The 22,777-nt window shown below is 48.7% G+C and overlaps 1 protein-coding gene across 3 annotated transcripts in view; it reads left to right on the top strand.

The window, feature by feature from the left end:
- Positions 1 to 416: 416 nt before the first annotated feature.
- Positions 417 to 22,777, top strand: part of CRTAC1 (cartilage acidic protein 1) — a 162,635-nt gene continuing 140,274 nt past the window's right edge. For all 3 annotated transcript variants that reach the window (XM_055346144.1, XM_055346142.1, XM_055346143.1), the window contains exons 1-2: positions 417 to 541; positions 18,237 to 18,436. In XM_055346144.1, the coding sequence (XP_055202119.1) occupies positions 18,237 to 18,436 (200 nt within the window). In that variant the 5' untranslated portion in view covers positions 417 to 541. The remainder of the gene's footprint in view (positions 542 to 18,236; positions 18,437 to 22,777) is intronic.

Below are 22,777 nucleotides of genomic sequence, written 5' to 3'. Positions count from 1 at the left end.
CCGCTTCCCGCCCGCCAGGGCCCCCAGCGCCCGGCCAGGCGCCCTCGTCTCGCCCTCCCCGCCAGGCCCCGCCGCCTCCCGAAGGTTACGCGACGCAGCGGCGGGGCGCGGGGGGCGCCCGCCCTCGCCGCCGCCCACCCAGCGCCCGCCGCGCGGGCCGGCCGGGCCCCGGCTGCTGCCGCCGCAATCGCGGCTCCTAAATCAGCGCGGGGAGGCGTCCCCTCCCCCACCGGCTGCCCGCGCTCGCGGCGCCGCGATTGGCCGCGCGGGCGCCCCCCGCCCGGGGCCCCCCGCTCCAGCCGCCGCGCCATTGGCTGCGGGTCTCCGCCAGCCTTTACATAAGGCCGGGCGCGCTCGAGTGGAGTTGTATAAAGCGGGCGAGCCGTGGCGGGGCGGGAGGCTCGAGGCCAGCCCGGGACCGGGCCGGGAGCTGGAAGGCAGCGGCGGCGGCGGCGGCGGCAGCAGCGAGCGCCCGCGCTCCGACGCCCCCAGGCGGTGGGGCGCAGAGGGCCCGGAGGCGGCTCCGAGCGCGGACCTCGGCGTGAGTACCCGCCCGCGAGCCCCCACCCCTCGGGTGGAGAAAGTTTCTCCCGCCCTGCGCGGCCCGCCCGACCCGCCGGCACCGGTGGCGGGAGTGCGGCCGCGGAACCGGGCAGGCGGCCACCGCCACGGAAGGCAGCGGCGCCCCCAACTTGCCGGAGGCGCAGGGCGCAGGGCGCAGGGCGCAGGACCCGACCGGCGCGCCGAGCCTCCCCCGCGGGCTGGGGGCGAGGCGGGCGCGGGGCCGCAGGTGCAGGAGACGTGGGAACGCGGCGTGCGGACCACAGCCCGCCCCGCCGGCGGGGAAGGTGCCGGGGCGCGCTGGAGGTCAGCGGTTGGGGAGGGGGGCCCCGGGGCTGCGAGGGGGGCGGAGCGGGTGAGGAGGGGTGCGCCGGCGGGTATTTGGGAGTCACCCCGCCGGGCTCAGCTCCGGGCCCGGGAAGCTGCTGGCCTCGACCGGGTGCCTACGCGGCCGGGATGGGGAAGAGCCCCCAAGGGGCAGGCGCTCCTCCGCCGGGGACGCCGAGCGCCCAGGCACAGCGCCGGGCGGCAGAGAGCTCCGGAGGCAGCCCCGCGAGCCGCGTAGCGCCAGCTGCCTTTGCTGGACCGAGGTGGGGTCTCCTCGCACGCAGCCTGTCTCAGGCAAACCAGCTTCAGGCATTCCGGGGGAGCCGAGGGTCCTCCTCTGCCCGTGGGGACACGCACAGGCTTCGGTGGGGCGGCAGGCCAGGCTTGGGGGCATGGCCAACAATGCAGCGCGTCACTTCGCAGTACAGTAGTTGGGAGCCCTGGTTAGTCCCGTTTCTGCAGAAACCAACTCAAGAATCCAAAGTCATGCCAGCCTGGATGAGAGCCTCCCAGAGTGGTCGGGAAATGCTCCTGGGGCTGGGAGGGGGGCACTCCCCTGCCTCTGGGAATGACTAATGAATATTGCTACCGGTGGTGGTGGTGGGTGTGCACCTAGGGTGGCTTCTCTGCATCCCAGGAGATGCTTCAGCTTTCCAGGCAGGACACCTTCTTGAGTCACACTTGAGATGTCTTCTGGGATGGGTGCAGGACTTCCCAAGTGAAGCCAGGTGGAAAAGAAGGGGAGAAGGCTCCAAGTCTAGGGGACAACTCTGTAGTGCTGTCTGGAATCAGGGGAGAACTTACCAGGGAAGAGAATTGCTACTGATGGGAGACTTTTTTTTTACCCTGATGACTTGGGGCTGGAGATACCCAAGACTGAATCAGAGCGAGTTCAGAGAGTCATGCTGTACCTCACTCCCAGCGGTGAGGAAGGGGAGATGGAGGATGGAAAAGTGGGAACATGGCGGTTCTTCCAATATAGCTCTTGGAGAAGCATTTTCTCTTCCTCTGACTTAAGAACATCATTCTGGCACCAGATCCTAAAGTCAATTTAAGAAGCGATGAAAGTTTAGGGTCTTGATGCTGGCACAGAGGACCACAATTAGAATATTCTGGCTTCCGTTTGGCGCTAATAGACTCTGGAGAAGGTCAAAAGCATGCTGCTCAGCTGGGGTGTATTCTTCACCTGTACCCCATTCCTGAACACAATGGGCATCTTGAGCTCCTAGGGTAACTGCTTCAGCATGGAGATCTTCTGTGGGGGTTATCAATCTATACCTGCAAACCCAGCTCCATCCTCAGCCTGCAGTCAACATTTTTCTGCTGCATTTCCCAACACCTTCTCTCCACTGGGGATTTGTGCAATGAGATACCTGCTTGTTGCTCTTTCTTCCCCTCTCTCCATCTGGGTTGCACCTGGTGTTCTGAACCCTGATATTTATTACTTGGCACCTTGATGTTTGCTTAAGAGGAGTGCCCCTGTGAGTGTGTGGACCAAACGCCTGTGACATTCTAGGGAGTCAAACCTACACTATTGTGCAGAGAGGACCAGGGACCACAAAGGCGGTACTGTCAAAGTGCTTAGGACAGTCTCCTGTTCTCAGTCTTTTTGCCTGCAGAGGTGATGGAAGGTTAAAGGTGGAGCAGGCTCCTTGGTGTCCAGTAGGGGGCGCCAAAGGCACCCAGCTCAAGACCACTGACATTCCCACTTAACTGCCCTTCACTGACCATTGGTAACTAAACACTTTGGGCAAGCCCAGGCCATAGCCCCCAACCCTCACCTTCATGATGGGAGCCCTTTTACCACAGGCTTCCTGACCATCAGGTGGTCCTGTGGCCTCAGGTGCATTGGGGCAGACGCAGGAACAACATTCCAGGGCAGGAGTGCTGGGACTCAGCCCCACCTGCTCTCTGAGATCATTCCTTTTGCTCAGTTCTGGTGGGTCCTTTGAACTCGTTAGGAGAGCATGGAGTCCAAGAGCATTAAGGCTAGAAGGGAGGATCCTTGGAGAGCATCTAGTCCAACCTCATCCCATCCCCAAGACTGGCATGCATACTTAATTTATAGATTAAAAAGCCAAAGCCCAGTCAGGGCAAGTATCTGGCCCAAGGTCACATGGCTATTTGATGGAAGACACTGGACTAGGTCTGAGGATTCCCGGTTCTCTACTCAGAGCTCATTCCAATCCTGTGACCTGCTTTTCTTTACTATGGAGATGGACGTGTGTTCTCAGCATACCAGGTACTCATAACTGCTGACATTGGTAAATTAACAAATTTAGTAAATTTGGGAAAATTTTCTCCAAATCAATTATTCAGAGCAAGAAGCAGATGAAGTTATTGTAATATACATATGTATAGAATGTGTACATATGTAATAGAAATTCTGAATTTTTTTTCCTTCTATCTACTATGTTATCTCATTATTCCAAGCAGTCTTTTAGGCAGAAACAAAGCAACTCCAGTTCTCAGTCCATGCATATAGGAATCAGAAGTGCTCGGTCCCTCCCTGTGGTCTTAGAAGCCAGGCCAGAGCTCTTTCTTTCTTTTACTAGGGCATGCTGGAGTAGGCTCGCCCTGTCCTGCATCACACCACTGCCTGTGGCACCTCTGTTACTCAGATCCTGGGTGAAGTGCAGAGTTCCCAACCATTATTTGCCCATTTCCCCATATTTGCTGCTCCCAGCTCAAGGGCAGAGTCCTAGGATGTTCTATTTTTGCAAAATCCTCGTGTTAGGCTTCTTGGGTGACCTGGAGTATACTACCATTTCCACTGCCCTTTTTCTGTTCTGTGAGTCTGACTGTCGACATCTGAGCTGGGCCCTGGGAAGGAGGCTTGCTAAGTGGCCTGGGGGCCACCCCTCTGTTTCCTCTCCCCACCCTGTTCCTTTGCACACTGCATAGAGCTCCTCTGGGGTCCCCTTGGAGCCTCAGCAGATGTGGTGGCAACCCTCAGGAGGAACCAGTACCAAGAGATGCTTGGTGCCAGGGAAGATGCTTGAGTTTTCTCTGCTCCTTGAGGCTCACAGGCAAGTTCGGTCTTAGTCTTCAGGGGAGAAGAGAGATAGTAGGATTATGTGAACCACCAGGGAGCAACAGCCCCTTCCTTTAAGAGGTGGGGTTCCGAGAGGCTGTGCTTGAGATCTGTGCCAGCTCCTGGCTCTGGCTGAGACCTGCATTCCCAAGGCTTGGACTAGTCTGAGTAAGGAGAGGGAAATAATTACATGAAATATAGCTGTAGTACAGGATCTCTGAATTTTTGATTGAATGGGGAGAAGACAGAGTTTGAAAAGTGGCATTAGACCCTAAGAAAATAAGAAGTCACTGCTTTCATGAGCCCCACTGGAGGGCTGACTCTTACCCTACTCTCATCGAGAAGCCAGCCCAGTGTAGTAGAAAGGACACAGGCTTAGAATCTGGCTCCCCACTTTCTGGCTTAGAGATCTTGGATGAAGGTCTGCCTCAGTTTCCTCCTTTGCAAAATGGTGAAGCTGGCAACCCCGTGATGAGGGGTCATAGTGAAGATCAAGGATGATGGTCTTTAACATGCCCCTGCCCTTGGCAAGATACGAGGAGGTATTCAGCTGGAAGGGGATATTATTGCGGGATCACTGGGAACCACACTGTGGCTTCCTTTTCCAAGTAAGCGAGGCTGAGGGTCCAGGTTTGCACATCAGCCTCTGCTCACAGCAACATCTGGGCTGATGGACAAGGCCTTCCTGGCAGGGCTTCCTCCTTGCTTTCTTCCCTCCCCCACCTCGGGGTTCTCATTTTCGGGTTCTTCCATACTTGGGGAAAAGAAATTTTACAGGTCCCAGGATAATTCTGAATGTGATGAAGGGCCCTGAGCTATTGATTCCTAAGGAAGGATCTTTGTGCTGGGAGAAGCCTTCCTTGGAGCCCAGTGATTTAAGAGTGCTGACAAATCTGTGCTCACTGAGCCTCCTGCAGGCTGCAGATACAGGCTTCCAGGCCAGCCAGGGCTCTGTGAGGGATTTCTGGGGAGCCTGGCTGGTTGCTTAGGGGACATAAAACTGTGAACTTTCCTTAGGAAAAAGTATGAAATCAATTGGTTCATTATCACACCCAAAACACCCTGGACCACTTAGGGCATTTAAAAAATGAGAAGCAGCAAAGGACTTGGAGGCTGCATTTGAAAAGTAGAGACCTGCAACAGGTTTAGGGACAAGAAGACCTTTTGACACTGAACCACTCATGATCTTGACCTTACTGGAGTCCTTTGGCAGTGACTAGAGGGCCTGCTTTGCCCCCGAGTCATTTGGGATGTTCCATTTGTCTGGAAACATCTTTGGTTGTCACCACTGGGCTAGGGAGTGCTACCAGCCTCTAGTGGGTCAAGGCCAAGGATGATGCTAAACATCCTACCATACATAGGACAGCCCCCAACAAAAAGTTGTCTGGACTAATTTGTCAATAGTGCCAAGGCTGAGAAACCTGGGCTGGGGCACCACCACACAGAATTGTAGTATGCCAGAGGTGGGAGGGATTTCAGAAGTGTTCTCATCTGGCTTTCCCATTTCACAGCTCAGGAAGCTAGGATCCAGAGAAGTGAAAAGACTAGCTAGGATCCTGCAGCAAGCAAGCAGCCAAGCTGGTCTAGAACTCAGATTTGCTAAGACCCACTTACCCGGACTCTCAGAGATGTTGCAAAGATTAAATGTGAGCTGTGAAAACACTTGGAAAATTATAAAGAGACTATTATTAATATTGCTATTATTAAGAATTTGGGAGTTTGGAAAGTTCTATTTCTGGCTGTGCCACTGACTCATTGTGTAATATTGGGCGCATCATCCCCCCACCCCCATGCCTCTCTGAGTGTGTGTGTGTGTGTGTGTGTGTGAGAGAGAGAGAGAGAGAGAGAGAGAGAGACAGGGGGTGGTCTTAGCAAATAAGTATATCATAATCATTATGTTTAGAGGAAAGTCCAAAGATTTGCCCTTCAAAAACCCTAGCCACTTTAAAAAAAAAAAAAAGATAAAAATTTTCCTTGAAAGAAACCGTGTTGACTTCGTAAGAAGCAAAGCGTTTTCTTCTTGGAAAAATTCCAGTACCCTGGCCCTGTAAGTTGGTTCCAGCCCAGGAAATCTGATCAACATCCGGAGGAGAAACTGATAGCTTCACAAATGACAAGCGATTGGATCTGTCCCCACTCCCTCTGGGAAGGGGAGGTGGCAACTTCACTCTTTCCTGCTCAACCTTCTTGGCACAGGGAAGTTCTGCAAGGAACCTCACGGAGGGATGGGAAGGCGTGTCATTAATTAGTAAAACCTTGTTTACTTAACAGACATATTCTTAAAGATCTCTTCCAAGGGACATTTTGACATATTACTTTAATTAGCCACAGAAGAATTGCAAGTGCAGAGAGTGTATAAAATGACCCTTCCTGTTGTTTCTAGTTACTGTTATCTTTGTTTGCCCCCAACAAGTACAGTGACAAGGTCATGGGAATCACTGCTGAGCTCATGCTGTCCCGGTGACCAGGGGAGGGACTGCAGGACTTCATCCCTAACAGCAGCCTCCCCACCTTCCCAGAGCGTGGACCCCAATGGAGGTTCTCTCTCGGCATCCCCACCCTGACCTATTTTGATGTATGTCTTTAAGGACCCATCACATCAGACAAATTCTGACTCAGCTGTCTATATGGGGAACAGGCCCGGGAGCCAGATCCCAGCCTGCATGGGCAGAGGAGATCTGGCAGGATTGGTGGAAACAGCCTCACTTGGTGTTTTTCACCTGAGAGCAAGACCTCCACGTGCTCAGGATTAGAGGTAGGAAGTCACTTGAGTCTCTCCTTAGAGGATTAAGGCTACACCCTGGTCTATCCCTATAATAAAGGAGCTAAGCTGACAGGCCCTTTCCATCACCTGCAGACTTGTTGTCGAAGTAATGTCACATTCCCTTTCATTCTGGTCTCTAAGAACAGACTCTTTCTTGGAGATCAAAACCATGTACCTCTCATCGGAGAAGCTATGTATATCCGAGGAGTCTTTGGCAAGTGGGGACACAAGAGTCCCTGAGAAGGAGAAACACTGCTTTGTAAGCAGTGTCGGGGGAGGCACTGTGTCTTTTGTTCTCAGTCATACACTCAGTGCCTAGCATGGTGCTTGGCATGTGGAAGAGCTCAGTGGGTACTTGGTGGATGAATAAATCAGTGAACATCGGTGGCCATTCTGGGGAAGAGGTGGTTCTTTGTTTGAAAGTGGATCTCCAGACTGGCCTGGATCAGTGAGGGCCAGTTTTCCTTCTGGCTCCTTCTTCCCAGAAGGCTCTAGAACCCTCAAGGTCCCACTGCTCAAGTAGGGATAGAGGAGCCCAAGCAGGGCCCACCCTATGAGATGATGGCCAGCTCCGAACCTTGAGCAAGACCAAGGTTTTCTTCCTCTTTACCACACTTTGGGTGCTTACTCCCCTTCCCTTCTTCTTCCCACCAGGCTGCTGCAAGGAAGCTCAGTGCAGGTTTGCCTCGCTTTAAGCTGAGAGAATAGATGAAAATTTGGATTTCCACTGAGGACAGACTAGGGAGTGAATCACTGCTTCACAGAAAGATCCCCAGGGGCATTCTTCTAAATAGTAAGGTCCATTAATGCATTTTAAGTGATTTGGGGGGGGAAAAAAAAAGAAGAAACCCTGACCCATAGATTCTTAGGCCTGGAAAAGCACTTTGGAGGTCATCCAGTGCCATGCTGCTGTGCTGCCCCAGGATGCCCATATCCCTTCTGTGAGTCTTGTATTCGGTTTTCAGAAACACAGTCTGTCTATCCTGCACACTGCTGCCCCAGATCTAAAATGCTCTTTCTAAAATGCATGGCTGATCATGTCATAGCAAACTTCAAAACCTCTCTCATGATGTGACTCCCAGGCTCCTTATCTTGGCATGGCAGGCAGGCTCTAGGGGCCCCAAATGCCACATCCACCTTCCCCTGTACCCTGCACTTCACACCCCAGACATGGTATTCCAGTAACCACTGCACTTGCCTAGTGCACTAAGCTGTCATACCCATGCTGTGGCCTGTAGATCCCCCTGGAATGAAGCTCCCTTGGAATCTCATTTTTCCTTCTCCTCCTGCCCTGCCCACTCACATCACTAGCCAACCCATCCCTCCTATGGGCTGCATCTATACTTTGGACCTGTTGCTGCTCTAAGCTTATCCCTCTGTACTGTGCCTCACCCCTAATAGATTGCAAGCTCCTTGAGGTCAGGAGCCATGCCTTAGGTGTCATTTCTAACCTGGCCCAGGGGCATCTACTAACTGAGCACGCATGTGTATGTCAGTAAATGGAGGAGTCCTGTTTGGAAAGCAGTACTGAAGAAGTCAGAAAAACTCCACTGAGCTCCCTAGACAAATTAGTCATGGAAGCAAGCCTATTCCTCAAAGTATGACAGTCCCAGGCATTCCATTCAACTTTTGGCCACTGCTCCTGGAGCAGGGAGTACCTAGTGGGCCCAGCCTTGACCTCCTGAGCTGCTTCCCTGCATCCCACAAGCAGTGGTTAGCACTATACTGTCTTAGTACTATTGCTGTTACCCTCACCTGCCATGTACGGACCTCAAGGTGGCCTGGCACTGGGCTCAGCACACAACGGGCATTATCTCATTTCATGGGCCGTTTTACAGACCAGGAAGCCTGCCTCGTGAATAATGCTCCTGAAGTAGCTGCCGCGCCTGAAGTACCAGGCTGTGAGACTCCATTTGTTGTCTCACTTCCTGTACCCTGTTTCATTAGCCTGCCAGTCTCTTGGGCCCCTCCTCAATGGGGCCCCTGAGCTTCTGTCTGCCTTTTCTGGAGCAGGACCATGTCTGCTTTGTGTCTGTGCATGCAGCTGTAGGAGGAGTGGGGTGCTTTGCCTGAGCAGGGAGCAAGAGGAGGAAGCCTTCTATTTTCTGGGTGCTGGGGAAGATGCTGAGGACCTGGTGGCCCCTGGGGTGGGGAGGTGCAGAAGGTCTAGCATGTGGCAGTGCAGAAGACCAGGACACTCAAGGTGAAGGGACTCCTTGGAAAGTGCTTGCCATGGGGCATGGCCCATATCTGTTCCCAGCTATTCTCTGGTGAGCCCAGTGCCTGCTGCGTTGTGGCTGCATGGGGACACAGGTTGAATAAATGACCAAGTGAATGGCATCTCCAGGCCCCCATTTCTCTCTCCTACTTGGGCACAATATTTGCTTCCCAGCTGGAGTCCCAGCCCCCAGCTGTACCCTCTGTGGCTTCCTCCACAACCCTTTGCCACAGTGCTCTTTCTAACACACCCTTCTAGCCCGATCATTCCCTAGGTCTCTCTCTCTGGCTAGGGTGGCTCACCAGGCCGCCACCCTCCTTCCCAGACATCATCCCGCCCCATCGTGTGCTCCAGCCACGAAGAGCCTCTTACATGACCCAAGCCTGCTTGTCCATGCGTCATGCTGGCCCCTCAGCCCGGGACATTGTCTCTACCTGGTCCCCTTGGTCGACCCATCACCGCCCCTCTCTGGGGCCTCCCCACCTACCCCAGGCAGAGGTGTTTGCTCCTTCCATTGTGTTCCCATCTCTCTTGCTTTAAGACAATCCTTTATAGTGAGAGAAAGTGCCTAGTGTAGCATCCAAGAACACCAATTCTGGAGCCAATGGGCTTAGACACAAAATCCAGCTCCACCACATACTGGTATTGTGACCTCAAGCAGGTTACCTAACCTCTCTATGCCTTAGTTTCCTATATGAAATGGGGTCCTTAGTAAAACCTACCTCACAAGGTTACTATGAAGACTGAATGAGATCATCTATGCAAAGGGCTAGTGTAGTACCTGGCACCTGTACAGTAGTAGGTTAGTGTTAGTACTGCTACCCATTCCTCATATAGGACTTGTTACATGAAATTGCAATGACAACCTGTTTGCCTGGTATACAGAGTCCTGTGAGTTAGGCTGAAGAGAAATGTGATCAGTTCTGAGATTAGAAACGGAACTCCAACAGGCATGTGGAAGTAGATGAGGTGAAAGGAAAGGATAGTTAGCGAGTATTGCTACTGTCCAGGTGAAAGGTGGAGTGGCAACCTCCAGCGATGGGGATGGGAAGACTGGGCAGGTTTGAGAAATATTCATGGGGCAGAATGGGTGTGGTGATCCAGTGGTTGGTTGTAAGGAAGAACAAAGAAGCAAGAGCCAGTTGTGATACTGGATTTCCAACCTTGAGTACAGTGTTGGGATTTAAAGGGGCCCAATGAATAGCATCCCCGTTCCCTACTCAGATTTAGGACCAGCTGAAAGATTGTAAGGGGGAGGAAGAAGGGAGGAGAAAGGCAGGCCTCAGGCACCATCATCACAGATACAACTGTTTGGAAGGCCACGCTTCAGAGTGGGGTCTGTGGGACACCTGCCACTGCAGCCCTCACTGTGGAAGGAGTCGGGGGAAGGGCTGGGGCTGCCTGGCCAGCCTCAGCACAGGATAGAGAATGGCCTCTGCAGGGAGGCAGATCAAAAAGGACCGTTCTTCCCAGTTCTTGCACACTGACCAATCTGTGACTCCCTGCTCCAGCCCTCAGGACAAGGACTTGGGGGAAGGAGGGAGGCCAGGAATGTAGCACTAGCACTGAAGATTCTCAGTCTCACACTACTGATGCTTTGGTCTAGATACTTTTCTGTTTTGGTGGCTGTCCTGTGCACTGTAGGAAATTTGGCAGCATCCCTGTCCTCTACCCACTAGTTGCCAATAGCCCCCCCCTTTCCCTAGTTGTGACAACCAAAAATGTCTCCAGACATTGACAGGTATTCCAGGGGGCAGGTAGAGGAGCAAGATTACTCCCAATTGAGCGCCATTGCTCTAGTTAAATGGAAGATCCTCTGGATGGCAACTTTAGGAGTGAGAAAAAAATGCTTTCTCCCAACTCATGATCCAGGGATCAGGGCCTTTGCTTTTTGTTGTTGTTTTGTTTTGTTTTAAGATGTTATTTATTTGAGAGAGAGAGGGAATAGCAGGGGGAGAGAGGGAGGGAAGAGCAGACTCTCTGCTTAGTGGGGAGCCCAATGAGGGGCTCAATCCCAAGACCCTGAGATCATGACCTGAGCTGAAGGTAGATGGTTAACTGACTGAGCCACCCAGGTGCCCCTGATTAGAGCCTTTGAATAGGCAGTTCTAAAAGGGCAAGTTGGGTGACATCTGGGTCTTCCACACCTTTGGGTCTGCTCTCTGGATCCTCTCCCTTCTCCCCTCCTGCCTCTCCTGTCCAGCTACTTCTTAGCATCCTTTAACTTAACTTGCAATGACACCACTCTACCTCTTCAGAGGCATTCCCAGCTCCCTGCCCTGCCCCCCAGCTCCTTTAGATATCTCTCTGTGCTCCCTCCTCCCCAGCACCCCTCACCCTGTACTGCAAATGTTGACTAAGTTTCTCCCAGTGACCTCAGCACTGCCTAGCAGAATCCCAGGCTCATTGAGGGTCCACAGGGAGTGTCACTGTGGGTGAATGAACCAAGATAATTTCTGTTAGCTCTTCTCCAAAGATGGTTCCAGGCACCCCTGTGGGGCTCTGTGCAGATTTGGGGGCTCAGCCTCTGCGGGGCAGAGTGCTCCTGCCGCTGCCATTCTCCCTGGAGCCTCTGCCCCCTTGCAGTGTCTGCAAAGGTTCTGTGCTCCCTGCTCATTTCTAACTTCTGAAGCATCCAGGGCTCTTTTGTAGAGCAAGACTCTGCCCTCCTACAGTGTCTGGAAAGGGTCTGTGCTCCCTGCTCACTCTCACCATCTGAAGCATTCAGGGCTCTTGTTTTGTGAGAGCTCGGGGTTGTGTCCTTGGCTCTTTCAATAATTGCTAAAGAACTGCTTACCCTGGAAATTGCCCTGGAAGCCTCTCCCCACAGCTGCCTGACCCCACTCCGAGATCTGGGTTGCTTGGTTACCAGTTTTCAGACCCAATTCAGGAAAGTCCCAAGGCCACGAAAAACTGAGTTTGGCTGCATGTGACCCAACCCACAGCCAATGTCTACAGACTAACCTAACACTGTGTGAAAAGAAAGGAAACGAGGAGTGAGCACTGCACTGTCTGGCCCCCGCTGTACACTAGCTCACCTAACCCTTGAAACCGTGGTGTGTCATCTGCTTCCCAGATTACAGATGAGGACACTGAGGATCTGAATAATTGAGGAACATGCCCAAGGTTACTACCTAGTTTATAGAGGGGGTTGAGATCCAAATCCAGGTCCCTGACTCAGGCTTTGGGATTTTCCCCCCTTTTTATCCTGCTGAGGATTGTTCAAGGAGTTTGCTTACAGAGCACTTTAAAAAAAAGAAAAGTATTATTACAAAGCAATTCTTCTCACTGCCTGAACCACAAGTCCTACCATCCCTTGTTCTTGTCAAGCCAGACCCTCCTTTGCCCCCGCCCCACGCCTCCCCTGCGAATAGCCCACATTCCTTACTGGGGCCCCAGGTACTCTGGCCCTGCACCCCTCTGCCCGAGCTCTGCCTTTGGTAGTCAGCCTCTCCTACCCCAGGCTGCTCTGCCCTGAATGTCCTCCTTTTGCACCCACGTGCTTAACCCACTACTCCTCGCCACTCGTGTGCTCAAATACATAGTAGGCACTTAATATCCAAGCCATTCAAGAAAACAAAAAATTTCAGTTCAACCTACTTTTTAATTCTATTTTTAACTTCTCCACACTCTCCCAAAAGATTCAGATGTTCACAGTGGTGTGACAGGAGGTTTCCCGAGTCAGCCGTGTAAAATGTGAGGGCACTGCGGGTGCTGGCTGCCCTTCCGCTACAGGCAGTACCAGCCTGCTCTGCTTTCTGCCCCAAACTCTATCTCACCTCTTCCTTTGACATTCTCCAGCTAAGTAGGTTTTCTTCATATATTTCAACAAGCTGGTGGGGAATCTTAGCAGCAGGAACATTTTTCTCTTTAAATCAGATTGTAGCTCCCACCTCAGATATCTGAGGACCGTGAGTCTAGGGCAGTGGTTCCCAACCCAGGCTGCCCATCGGAGTCATCTGGGGGACTTCTAAAGATACACAGTGCCTAAGCCCTACCCAATTAAATCAGAAACTGGGTGAAGGACCTGGGCCACATCATATTTCTAAAACTCCCGGGTAATTCTATTGACCAGGTAAGGTTCAGAACAACTGGTCTAAAGCCTTGCTACTAAAAGTAAAGTCTGCAGACCAGCAGCATAGGCATCATGTGACATTTTGCTAGAGTGAAGAGACTCAGGTCCCACCCCAGACCTACCAAATCAGAATGTGCATTTTACCAAGATCTTCAGGTGATATGTCAGCATGTTATAGTTTGAGAAGCATTGCTTTAGGGAAAGAACAGTTTTTAAATAACTGTATGACAAGCTGCAAACAATTTCTGCTGACTCACATTATCATTTAGACATATTCCTTTGTACATTTAACACATGTTAATTGAGCACTTACTAGTATCAGGTGCTATGATGGTTTTTAAGAACACATTGGCATGCATCTCTATCTTAGCCTGCAAATTCCTGCCCATCCCCCATTTTCTCTAGGCTGTAGCCTTTGATGGAACCATCTCTTTTCTCCTTGACCTCACCTCTCTCCAGTTTCAACCCTTCCCCTCTTTTCACTTTTTCATAAAAACTGGAGTCAGAATCCTTCTTTGTCACTTCATATCAAGTGTGGTAATTTAACTTTGAGCTGAAGTCAGTACTTTGAGTGTGTAAGGATAAACTGAGCCTGGAGCCCTGGGAATTGCCTAACCTTCAACTGATTTCAGCTCCTTAGATCTAGAGACAAAGAAGATTCTTGAACTAATCTTGTATCTTCACTGTAGTGTACACCCTGGTTTCTTGACTGGGAGCTATAGTATAGAAGAGCCTTGCTGTTCAATGTGTAACTTGCAGACCAGGACCATTGGCATCACCTGGGAACTTGTTAGAAATAGAGAATGTTGGACCCTACTACACAGATCTAGTGAATCAGAATCTGCTCTTGAATAAGATGTGATTCATATACACATTAAAGTTTGAGAAGTACTGAAACACTGGTATAGAACAGTTTCTTAAATTTTGCAACATATTATAATTACATGGGGACCTTTTAAAAATTCTCATGTCCCTGCTGCACCCTACACCAGTTGAGTGAGAATATCTTGGTATGAGATCTGGTCTCTGAATTTACCACTTTAACCACTTTTAAGTGTACAGTTCAGTGACATTGAGTACATTCACATTAGTGTGCAACCATCACCACCACCCAACTCCAGACTCTGTCATCTTCCCATACTGAAACTCTGTCTCTATTAAATGCTAACTCCTCATTCCTCCTCCCCCACAACCCCTGAGGACCAACATCTATTTTCTGTGTCTGTGAATGTGACTACTCTGGGTACATGTAAGTGGAATTATAGTATATATCCTTTTGTGACCGGCTTATTTCACTTAGAACAGTGTCTTCATGGTACATCTGTGTTGTAGAGTGTGTCAGAATTGTCTTCCTTTTTAAAGGTTATAATATTCCATTCTTTGTGTAGACCACAGTCTGCTTACCATTCAGCTGTCAATGGACTCTTGGGTTGCTTCCACCATTTGACTATTGTGAATAACACTGCTGTGAATATGGGTGTACAAATATCTGTTTGAGCCCCTTCTTTCACTTCTTTCTGGTATAAACCCAGAAGTGAGATTGCCAGATCACATAGTAATTGTATTTGGGATTTTTTGAGGAACTGCCACACAGTGGTTTCTGCAATAACTGTGCCATTTTACCTTCCCGCTAGCAGAGCACAAGGGTCTTACTCCTCTACATCTTCACAAACAACTGCCATTTTCTGGGTTTTGTTGTTTGTTTGCTATATTGATCCTAATGGATATGAGTGGTATTATTGTAGTTTTTATTTGCATTTCCCAAATGATTACTGATGTTGAGCATCTTTTTACATATTTATTGGCCATTTGTATATACATTCTTTGGAGAAATGTCTGTTCAAGTCCCTTGCCCATTTTTAATTGGGTTGTTTTTTGTTGCTGAGGTGTAGAAACTATATATTCTGGGTATTAATCCCTTATCAGATAGACGGTTTGCAGATATTTTCTCCCATTCTGTGGGTTGCCTTTTCACTCTGTCAATAATGTCCTTGAGGTACAAAAGTTTTACATTTTGAGGTAATCCATTTTAACCATATTTTCTTCTGTTGCCTGTACTTTTGATGTCATGACCAGGAAATCATTGTCAGACAACAGTATTCTTTAAAAACTCCCCCCAGTGATTCCAGTGTACAGTTCCAGCTGGGCAATGTTTCTCAAAGTTTGATGTGAATTTGTGACACCGAAAATATTATTAAAATGCATATTCTTATTTATTAGTCTAGGGTGGGGCTCAAGATCCTGCTTGTTAACAAATTCCTAGCTGATGTTGATGCTGTTGTCCTGGGGACCAGTCTGAACATTCAAGGTACAGAGAAATACCTTCAGTGACTTCTTTTCATGTGAGCCCTGAGAGTAGAAGGCAGATATTTTCCAGACCTTTTCCTGAGTTTCTTTACCACAACTGTTTCCTGATCTGCCATGGAGACAGGCTCACAGCCTCCCCTCTAACTCACAGCTGGTTCTAAGCAGCCCAGGTGGGTGCACTGAGTGCCCTTGACATAGCAGAAGAATAACTTGTAAAGTACATCATCTCCCCGCCCCTCTCTTCCCCTGTCCCACTGGGGAGGCCATCAATTGGTCTGCCCATGTGGGGTGATTTCAGATTCCACACTAATGATGGTCTGGCTTTGGCCTCTGTAGGGGAACTACTGTAGAATCCTGCTGAAAAGCTGTTTTGTTCAAAATATGTTTAATGTGCCCAGAAAGAAAAAATCACACAGGTTGGTCTGAAGTTTATAGAAGACACTAGAGAGAGAGAAAAAAAAAAAGACACTAGAGAGAAAAACTGTTGAAGGTCTGCTTCTAAAAAAAAAAAAAAATCCTTTAATTCATCATAGAATTTGAGCTGGAAATAACCCTTAGAGTCTGTCCCAAACTCTCATTTTAGAGAAGAAAAGCTGGCACTCAACAAGACTGTGACTTGTTTGAGGTTACCAAGCAAAATAGAGTTCAGTCCATACGTGTATTACTTCTTTTTAATCTTGCTTTGGGTTATTTATCCGGAAATGGTTAACACAGAGTAGCTACTTCTTTCATATGGCTCCTTTAATTAAAAGTTCACTTTTTCAGGGCACCTGGGTGGCTCAGTCAGTTAAGCATCTACCTTTGGCTTAGGCCATGATCCCAGGGTCCTCAAATTGAGTCCCACATCAGGGTCCCTGCTCAGCAGGGAATCTGCTTCTCCCTCTATTGCTCCTTCTGCTTGTGCGCATGTGCTCTCTCTCTCTCTCTCAAATAAATAAATAATCTTTTTTTTTTAAAGTTCACTTTTTCACAGAAAAGGTAAAAAATCAACAGGCTGGATCATGGTTCATACCCCTCCTGGCCTTCATTACAAAATTTCTAACAGTTGCTTGTATTACTCCAATCAGACCTGCCTCCCTGGTGGCAGTGACCCAAATTGCAGGTATGGTGCCTGGGAGGGACTAACTAGCTTCTGGAAGGTATACCCAATGCCATTTTCCTTTTCTGTGTCCATTGCAGACCTTTTAATCTGATCACAGTACTCTTTCAATCCACTGCCAATCAATTGGATCTGGCTCTCAAGTTGAAACTCATTTGTTGTTCTTACAATAGAGGTCATACCCTGAAAAGACTAGTGACCTTCAGATCCACCCTACATTTCAGCATGTCTACACTGATTATTAAATACTCTTTAGCTTCTCATTTTACCACCCGCTGCTCATTAATCCAATTAGAAGTTTCCTTTATTCAACCAAACTTCCTGCAGAGTTGCTTAACTCTCATAGTGATGTGTTTGCCTTCAGTGGTTAGACAGCCCAGTAGATGACACTGTTTTGTTCAGACATCTCCATAATTTAGATTTGACCTCACTCTGATAGTGCAACACCCAACTTGTGCCATATGAACATACTGCAAGATGTTAGTTTCTGCCCTGGGGTGGGAGCCCTGCCCCTGGGTCTCTCCCCAGCCTTACCAGCAAGGCATTAGGGAGGCTTCTGAATCATGTTTGACCATGAAGACAGTGCCTGGGCCCTCGTGGGTTTCTGGGTCCTGAATGGAGGCGAGCTCATTTGCTGGCAAGAGCGTCTGTCTCCATATGGAGAGTCAATTTTCACGTCTTCTGTTCATGAAGACATCAGCCTCACTCAGCCTCGCTCTTGGCTGCCAGACACACTGGCCTGCCAGCAGGAAAAGTTCCATGAATAAGGGGTCTGCTGCCTTCTGAAGGCAGGAAGGCACCACTTTGCCTGCAGGACTGGACCTGCGCAGCCTTCATGGGACTTGTTCCAGCAGAGCCTTTCGAACACTCTGTGAGTTCTGATTCCAGGCCTGCAGGCAGAGTCTCAGGGTGGTGCCATCTGTAGCTCATGCAAAGTGGGGGTGGAGTCCTTCCACCTCCTTGGCCATTCTCATCAGTCTCCTGGGTACATGCCACCAGCTCCCATGGCCCCAGGCTGCTCGGCAACACCCTGAGTTATGTTAGAGATATAATAATGAATTATACAATGGATTATACATAATTAATTTATAATAAAACACGCACACAAAACACACAATGGTTTAATTTCTCCAAGTGAATGATACGCCACCCGCCAGATCCTGCTGGAATACATTCCCTAACTGATTGCTTCCTGATTTGGAGATGATGGCCAGCTGCCCTAGGGAGGGACGTTGGCCAGAGGAACCTGCCAATTCCCAGATTCCCTCCAGGCTACCTCTGGGGCATGACCCATAGAAGGATAATCCTTCACTGCCTCTATTATTGTTCTAGACCACGATACCCAATAGGGGTCTGCCTCACTCCACCCCTGGGCTGTTGAGAGTGGTTATTTTCTTCATTCCCCCAATCTTTCAGAGTAGGAAGATCCCAGTGTATTTATACTCAACCATTCCTTCCTTCCTTCATTCACTCAACAAATATGTGTTGAGTGCTTATTATGTGCCAGACCCTGTCCTTGGCTTGGTGTGCATAAGTAAGCAAAACAAAGATCTTTGCCCTGGTGGAGCTTACATTCTAGCAGAGGGAGGCAATAAATAGCAAATATAATGAATAAGTAGATTATACAGTGGTAGGTGCTATAGAAAAAGAAAAAGCAAAGCAGGATAAGGGTGATCAGGTGTGATGTAGGGAGGCTACAGTTTTAAACACAGTGGTCAGGGCAGGTCTTAGGGAAAAGTGGCAGCCTAGGAATGGCCACGCCTTCCATGAACAGTGGGGGGGGGGCACTTCTGTGCCTATTCTGGGCTGTTTGGTTACATATTTGGTAACATTTTTAACTTTTGGTTTCAGATGTTCAGGATGTTACTGTTCTTGCTGTTGCTGTGGCTTCTGCCCCCCACCGAGGGGTCCCAGCGTGCTGAACCCATGTTCACTGCAGTCACCAGCTCGGTTCTGCCCCCTGACTATGACAGCAACCCCACCCAGCTCAACTATGGTGTGGCAGTCACCGATGTGGACCATGATGGAGATTTTGAGATCGTTGTGGCAGGGTAAGTGCTTCCCAACCTGAGTTTGACGGATACATTAGTCAGCTTTTGTTGTGATAAGGCTGAGTAACGAATCTCAAAAGCCAGTGACTTGCAACACTCAGATTCTCACTCACTTCCCACTCACAGGTCTTGGCTGGGCTCAGCTGGGCCTCTGGTATGCTATGTCCTTACATTTGCTAGAGCAGTGAGAGGATGGAGGCTGGAGAATTTTTCAGGAAGAGAATCTGAATGCTCTGCTTCAAGGCTTTCTCTTCATATTTTTAAGTCTCCTTCGTTATGCAAGGAACACTTCTTTAGCAGGGGGACTGTAGAATCTCTACGTCAGAAGGGCTTAAAGGTGACCATTATGATTGAGGGGATACTCAAAGCTGCCTTTGCAGGGCATTTCCCATAAGACTAGGCAGGCAGTAATTGTCCTTTCAAAGAAGGGAGGATGATGGGAATTCAGGATAGCTAAACTTCCTCTAGAGCATGTGGCCCACTGCTCCCTTTTCTCTCAAGAAGCAACATTGTGTAGTAAGAAAAGCATAGGGTTTGGAGTCCAAACAGCTTTGAGTTCATGCCGTAGATCTACAACTTCCTATCTGCACGACCTTGAGTCCGTCCCTTACTCCCTGAGATTCAGGCGTATCTTCTATAGAAATGGGAATGATTGTAGTGCTTCCTTGTTCTGAAGCAACAGGAGGGTGTTACATGCACTAGGCATTGTCAGTTCTGCCAGTAACCATGGAGAGGTGTTATTTATGGAGCCTAATATGTGCCAGGCACTGTGGTGCTAAGCCTTTCAATGGCACTGTCTTCTTTAATCCTCTGGACATTATGAAGTACAGAGACAAGAAAAGGAAATGAAATGGGAAGTGAGCTGCCCTCATCAATTACATGGGACATGCATGGGTCAGGATTTGAACCCCAGGGCTCCCTAACTCTAGAACTACTGAACCACAGTTGTGCAGTTTTGTTATCACTTCAAAAATCAGTGGATCAATAAAAACACAAGGGCCTGTACTCTTCATTCTGAGAGGTCTGAGCTTTTCTGGCAGCCCTGTATAAAGTCGCTATTAGGTAACATTATTTGTAGCAGTTGCATGTAACTGTATAAAGCACTGACCTTGTAATTGGAGCACTTGGTTTTAATCCTCACTGTACCACCCAATAGTTGCAAACCTTGTTCACGTTACTTAGCTATACAGTGCCTACTTTTCTCATCCCTAAAATGGGCAGATTGAAGGCTATCCCCACCTACCACACAGGACAGTGGTGAGGATCAGCAGTGATGATGTATAGCACTTTGTAAAGCACACTTCTTCCATTTATTAATTTCTTCTACCCTGCGAAGAGTAGAGGTACCCAATTCTAGACCTCTTCGAAGTCTGGATGAGTGTGCATCATCCAATGGAACTTTCCATGATGATGTAGATGTTCTACGTTGGTGCTGTCCGATATGGTGGCCACTAGCCACAAGTAGCTGTTGAGCACTTAAAATATAGCTACTATGACTGAGGAACTGAATTTTTAATTTTTTTTCATTTATATTAAATAGCCACATTGAAATTAGCATCTGTCTGGGCCTTAAGAAGGAAAAATGAAAGAGCAGAGTGTGATAGAAAAAAGAAAATCAGAAATGGTTGTAATGACCCTTGTTGCCTGAGGTGAGCTGAGCAGCTTGTCTGCTCTCAGTGCCGTGAGGATCCAGTGTCTCTCTGAATCAGAGCAGCTCACCTCATCAAATCCCGCCTCCCAGAGACCTGTGGCATTTCTGAAATGTTCTAGCTGGCCCTGCCTCCCATTGGATGGCACCAGCCTTTCCCACCCTCTGCCACCCCTCCTCCTCTGGCAGACCCTGGGAGCTGACAGAGGACAGAGGAGGATGGTAAGGCAATCATCCTTCCCTCCTCCTGGGCCCCCTACAAGTTACTGCGGTGAGTGTACTCACCCTTCACCTTGCACATGGGCTTCAGGTACAACTCTTCATCACACCCATCCTTGGACGTGCCTGGGCTGCCACTGCATCCCCTGAGCATGCAGCTTCTTTCTTTCCAAGAGCTGGGCATTCATTTCCTCTGTCTTTTCCATGAAGTCCCTCCTTCTCTCTCCTCCGAGGAACTCAAGAAATTTGCTTCTATGTCCTCTGTGTTAGGGAGGCTAGACCATCCTTTGTAGTCAGCTCAGAGTAGATAAGCCCGTCTAGCTTGCTGCTGACTGTGGGGCCTGCAGCACTTTGGAGTCCTCCTCAGGAAACAAAACTCAGACTGTCCTGGGTGTTCCTCCTGAATCAGCCAGAGATCAATCAGGGAGAGACCTTTCTCTCTTGTCCCAGGGAAGGGTTGAGCTGGGCAGGCCCTGTCTGGGGAAGTCTGGGCTGCTGAGTGTTCTTCTACAAGATGATATGGGTCACTCCCAGCAAAGGAGAAGGCTTGCATGGAGGACAGGGTGGTGAAAGTGGGCAGCTTCCCAGCTCCAGGTCAGGCCTTCTTTGTGGCTGTTGTGAAGCATTGTGAATTCTCAGAGCATCAGAAAGACACGTTCTAATTTAAGTACCAAAATACATTCCAAAGGCAAATATAACTTTCTATTATCTTCAGCTTAGGATGATTTGTCACTGTCTTCTTCTTTGGGCTGGATAACCAAGGGTTGACTGTATAGACATATTTAAATTAGGACCTTGGGAGGTCATTTGGTCCACCCCTTGCTTTCCAATAAAGCCATACCTACAGCGCTTAGAAGCTCCATTTATTTAAAGCCTTCCAAGAGAATGTGTGCAATCTTTTTGTAATCTAGCTCAATTACTTATGTCAAGAATCTATTTGACAAATCTGAATCCCTCATATTAGAGTTTAATAAGCCATTTCTTTTAACTTTTGCTTTGCTATTGCCTTTGAAGATATAAACCAAATGGACACCATTCTTTCAAATAATGACAGCGAGGATCACTGCTCTGCATTTTATTCTCTGTGGACTTGGCCACATTTCTGGCTTTGACTCTTACTCTCTGTCATCTACCCTATACCTATATTTAACTCAGTTTCCCTCTCTGTTTGGTTGTAGACTCTGTTTAAGAATCATGCTGCAAGAGTGAAATTTCTAAAAATTGAATGTAAATACCTTTACCTGGGGCACCTGCGGTCCAGCTCATGACAGGCCCACTCTGTATTATCTTACAGACCTTTCCATTAGCTGGTCTCAGAAGGCATTTACCTTTGTGACCCCTGGGATAATGGCCAGCTCTTCAGTTTATCAGGCACCCTGCACTTGAACTTGTCTTAGATTTGTTGACCTTGTAGTGTGTCTGACTTGAGCCCTGTTGCTTTGAGTATTTACTTTTTGAATAGGTTTGTTTTGTTTTGCTTTCCTCGTTCTGGGTATTGATGGCATTGATTTTGAGCATGTTGCGGGTGAGTTTGTGTTGTGTTTCAGTTTCTTGAGTTAATTGTGATGGAAGGCGTGTGCGTGCATCTGACTCTGGGAGGAGCAGAGAATGACCGCCCTTTGTTCTGCGGGGATGGGGGAGGGAATGGCCTGGCTCTGCTCCTCCGCCACAGCTGGGTGAGTGCCTCCGCATATGGAGGGCTTATCTGTTGACCGGCAGGTGCATGATTGCGGTCTGTGCACACAGTCTCCTCCCTGCAGGGTGAGGGGAGGATTTGATCACCCCAAGAGACGTTCGTGCACGCACAGACCATTGAGGATCTTCAGGACTGGTTCCCTGGGTAAATAAAAAGCTCAGTAGCTTCCCTTTTTCTCAGTGGAACTAAACACCCAATCTACAGTCTCACATAGTCTAGAAAGGAATTCCTGTTGGTGTCAATCTTGCACAATTCCTTTAGAGCAGCTTTTGTTTCCTGGGATATCCCCAGAGGTCTGAGATAACCCCCTTACCCTTTCAGTTTCCAACAGAAGTTTTGCTCAAATGGAAAGATTGTAGTGGTTGTAAAGTTTAAATCACAATTTAGATCAGTTTTTCTACACAGAGCATTCATTTGATAAAACCTTGACGCATGCTTCACACTTGGAAGGGTTTCATTTAAAGGGATGCTACATATCGTAAAGCAGTGTTTCATTTTGTTCTTAATTTTGCAACTATGTCAGAAAACTTTTTTAATTTACTAAAGTTAATTGAATTATTTAAAAGGCAAATTGTATTCAATTACCAGATTAATCATAATCATATAGGAGATATTTTGCCATTGTAAATAATAAGAACAATGATAAAGAATGAGATATTTATCTATGATTTAACCAAAGCAGCATTTATGTGTTTTATCATAAGTATATATAGCATAGATAGAGATATATAGTGTGTTTAGTGTGTATAGATAAGATAGATAGATAGATGTAGTATCC

This window comes from Nyctereutes procyonoides, unplaced genomic scaffold (genome assembly GCF_905146905.1).
Source record: "Nyctereutes procyonoides isolate TBG_1078 unplaced genomic scaffold, NYPRO_anot_genome, whole genome shotgun sequence".
In the NCBI taxonomy this organism is placed as follows: Eukaryota; Metazoa; Chordata; class Mammalia; order Carnivora; family Canidae; genus Nyctereutes; species Nyctereutes procyonoides.
This window is presented reverse-complemented; position numbering and strand designations above follow the sequence as displayed.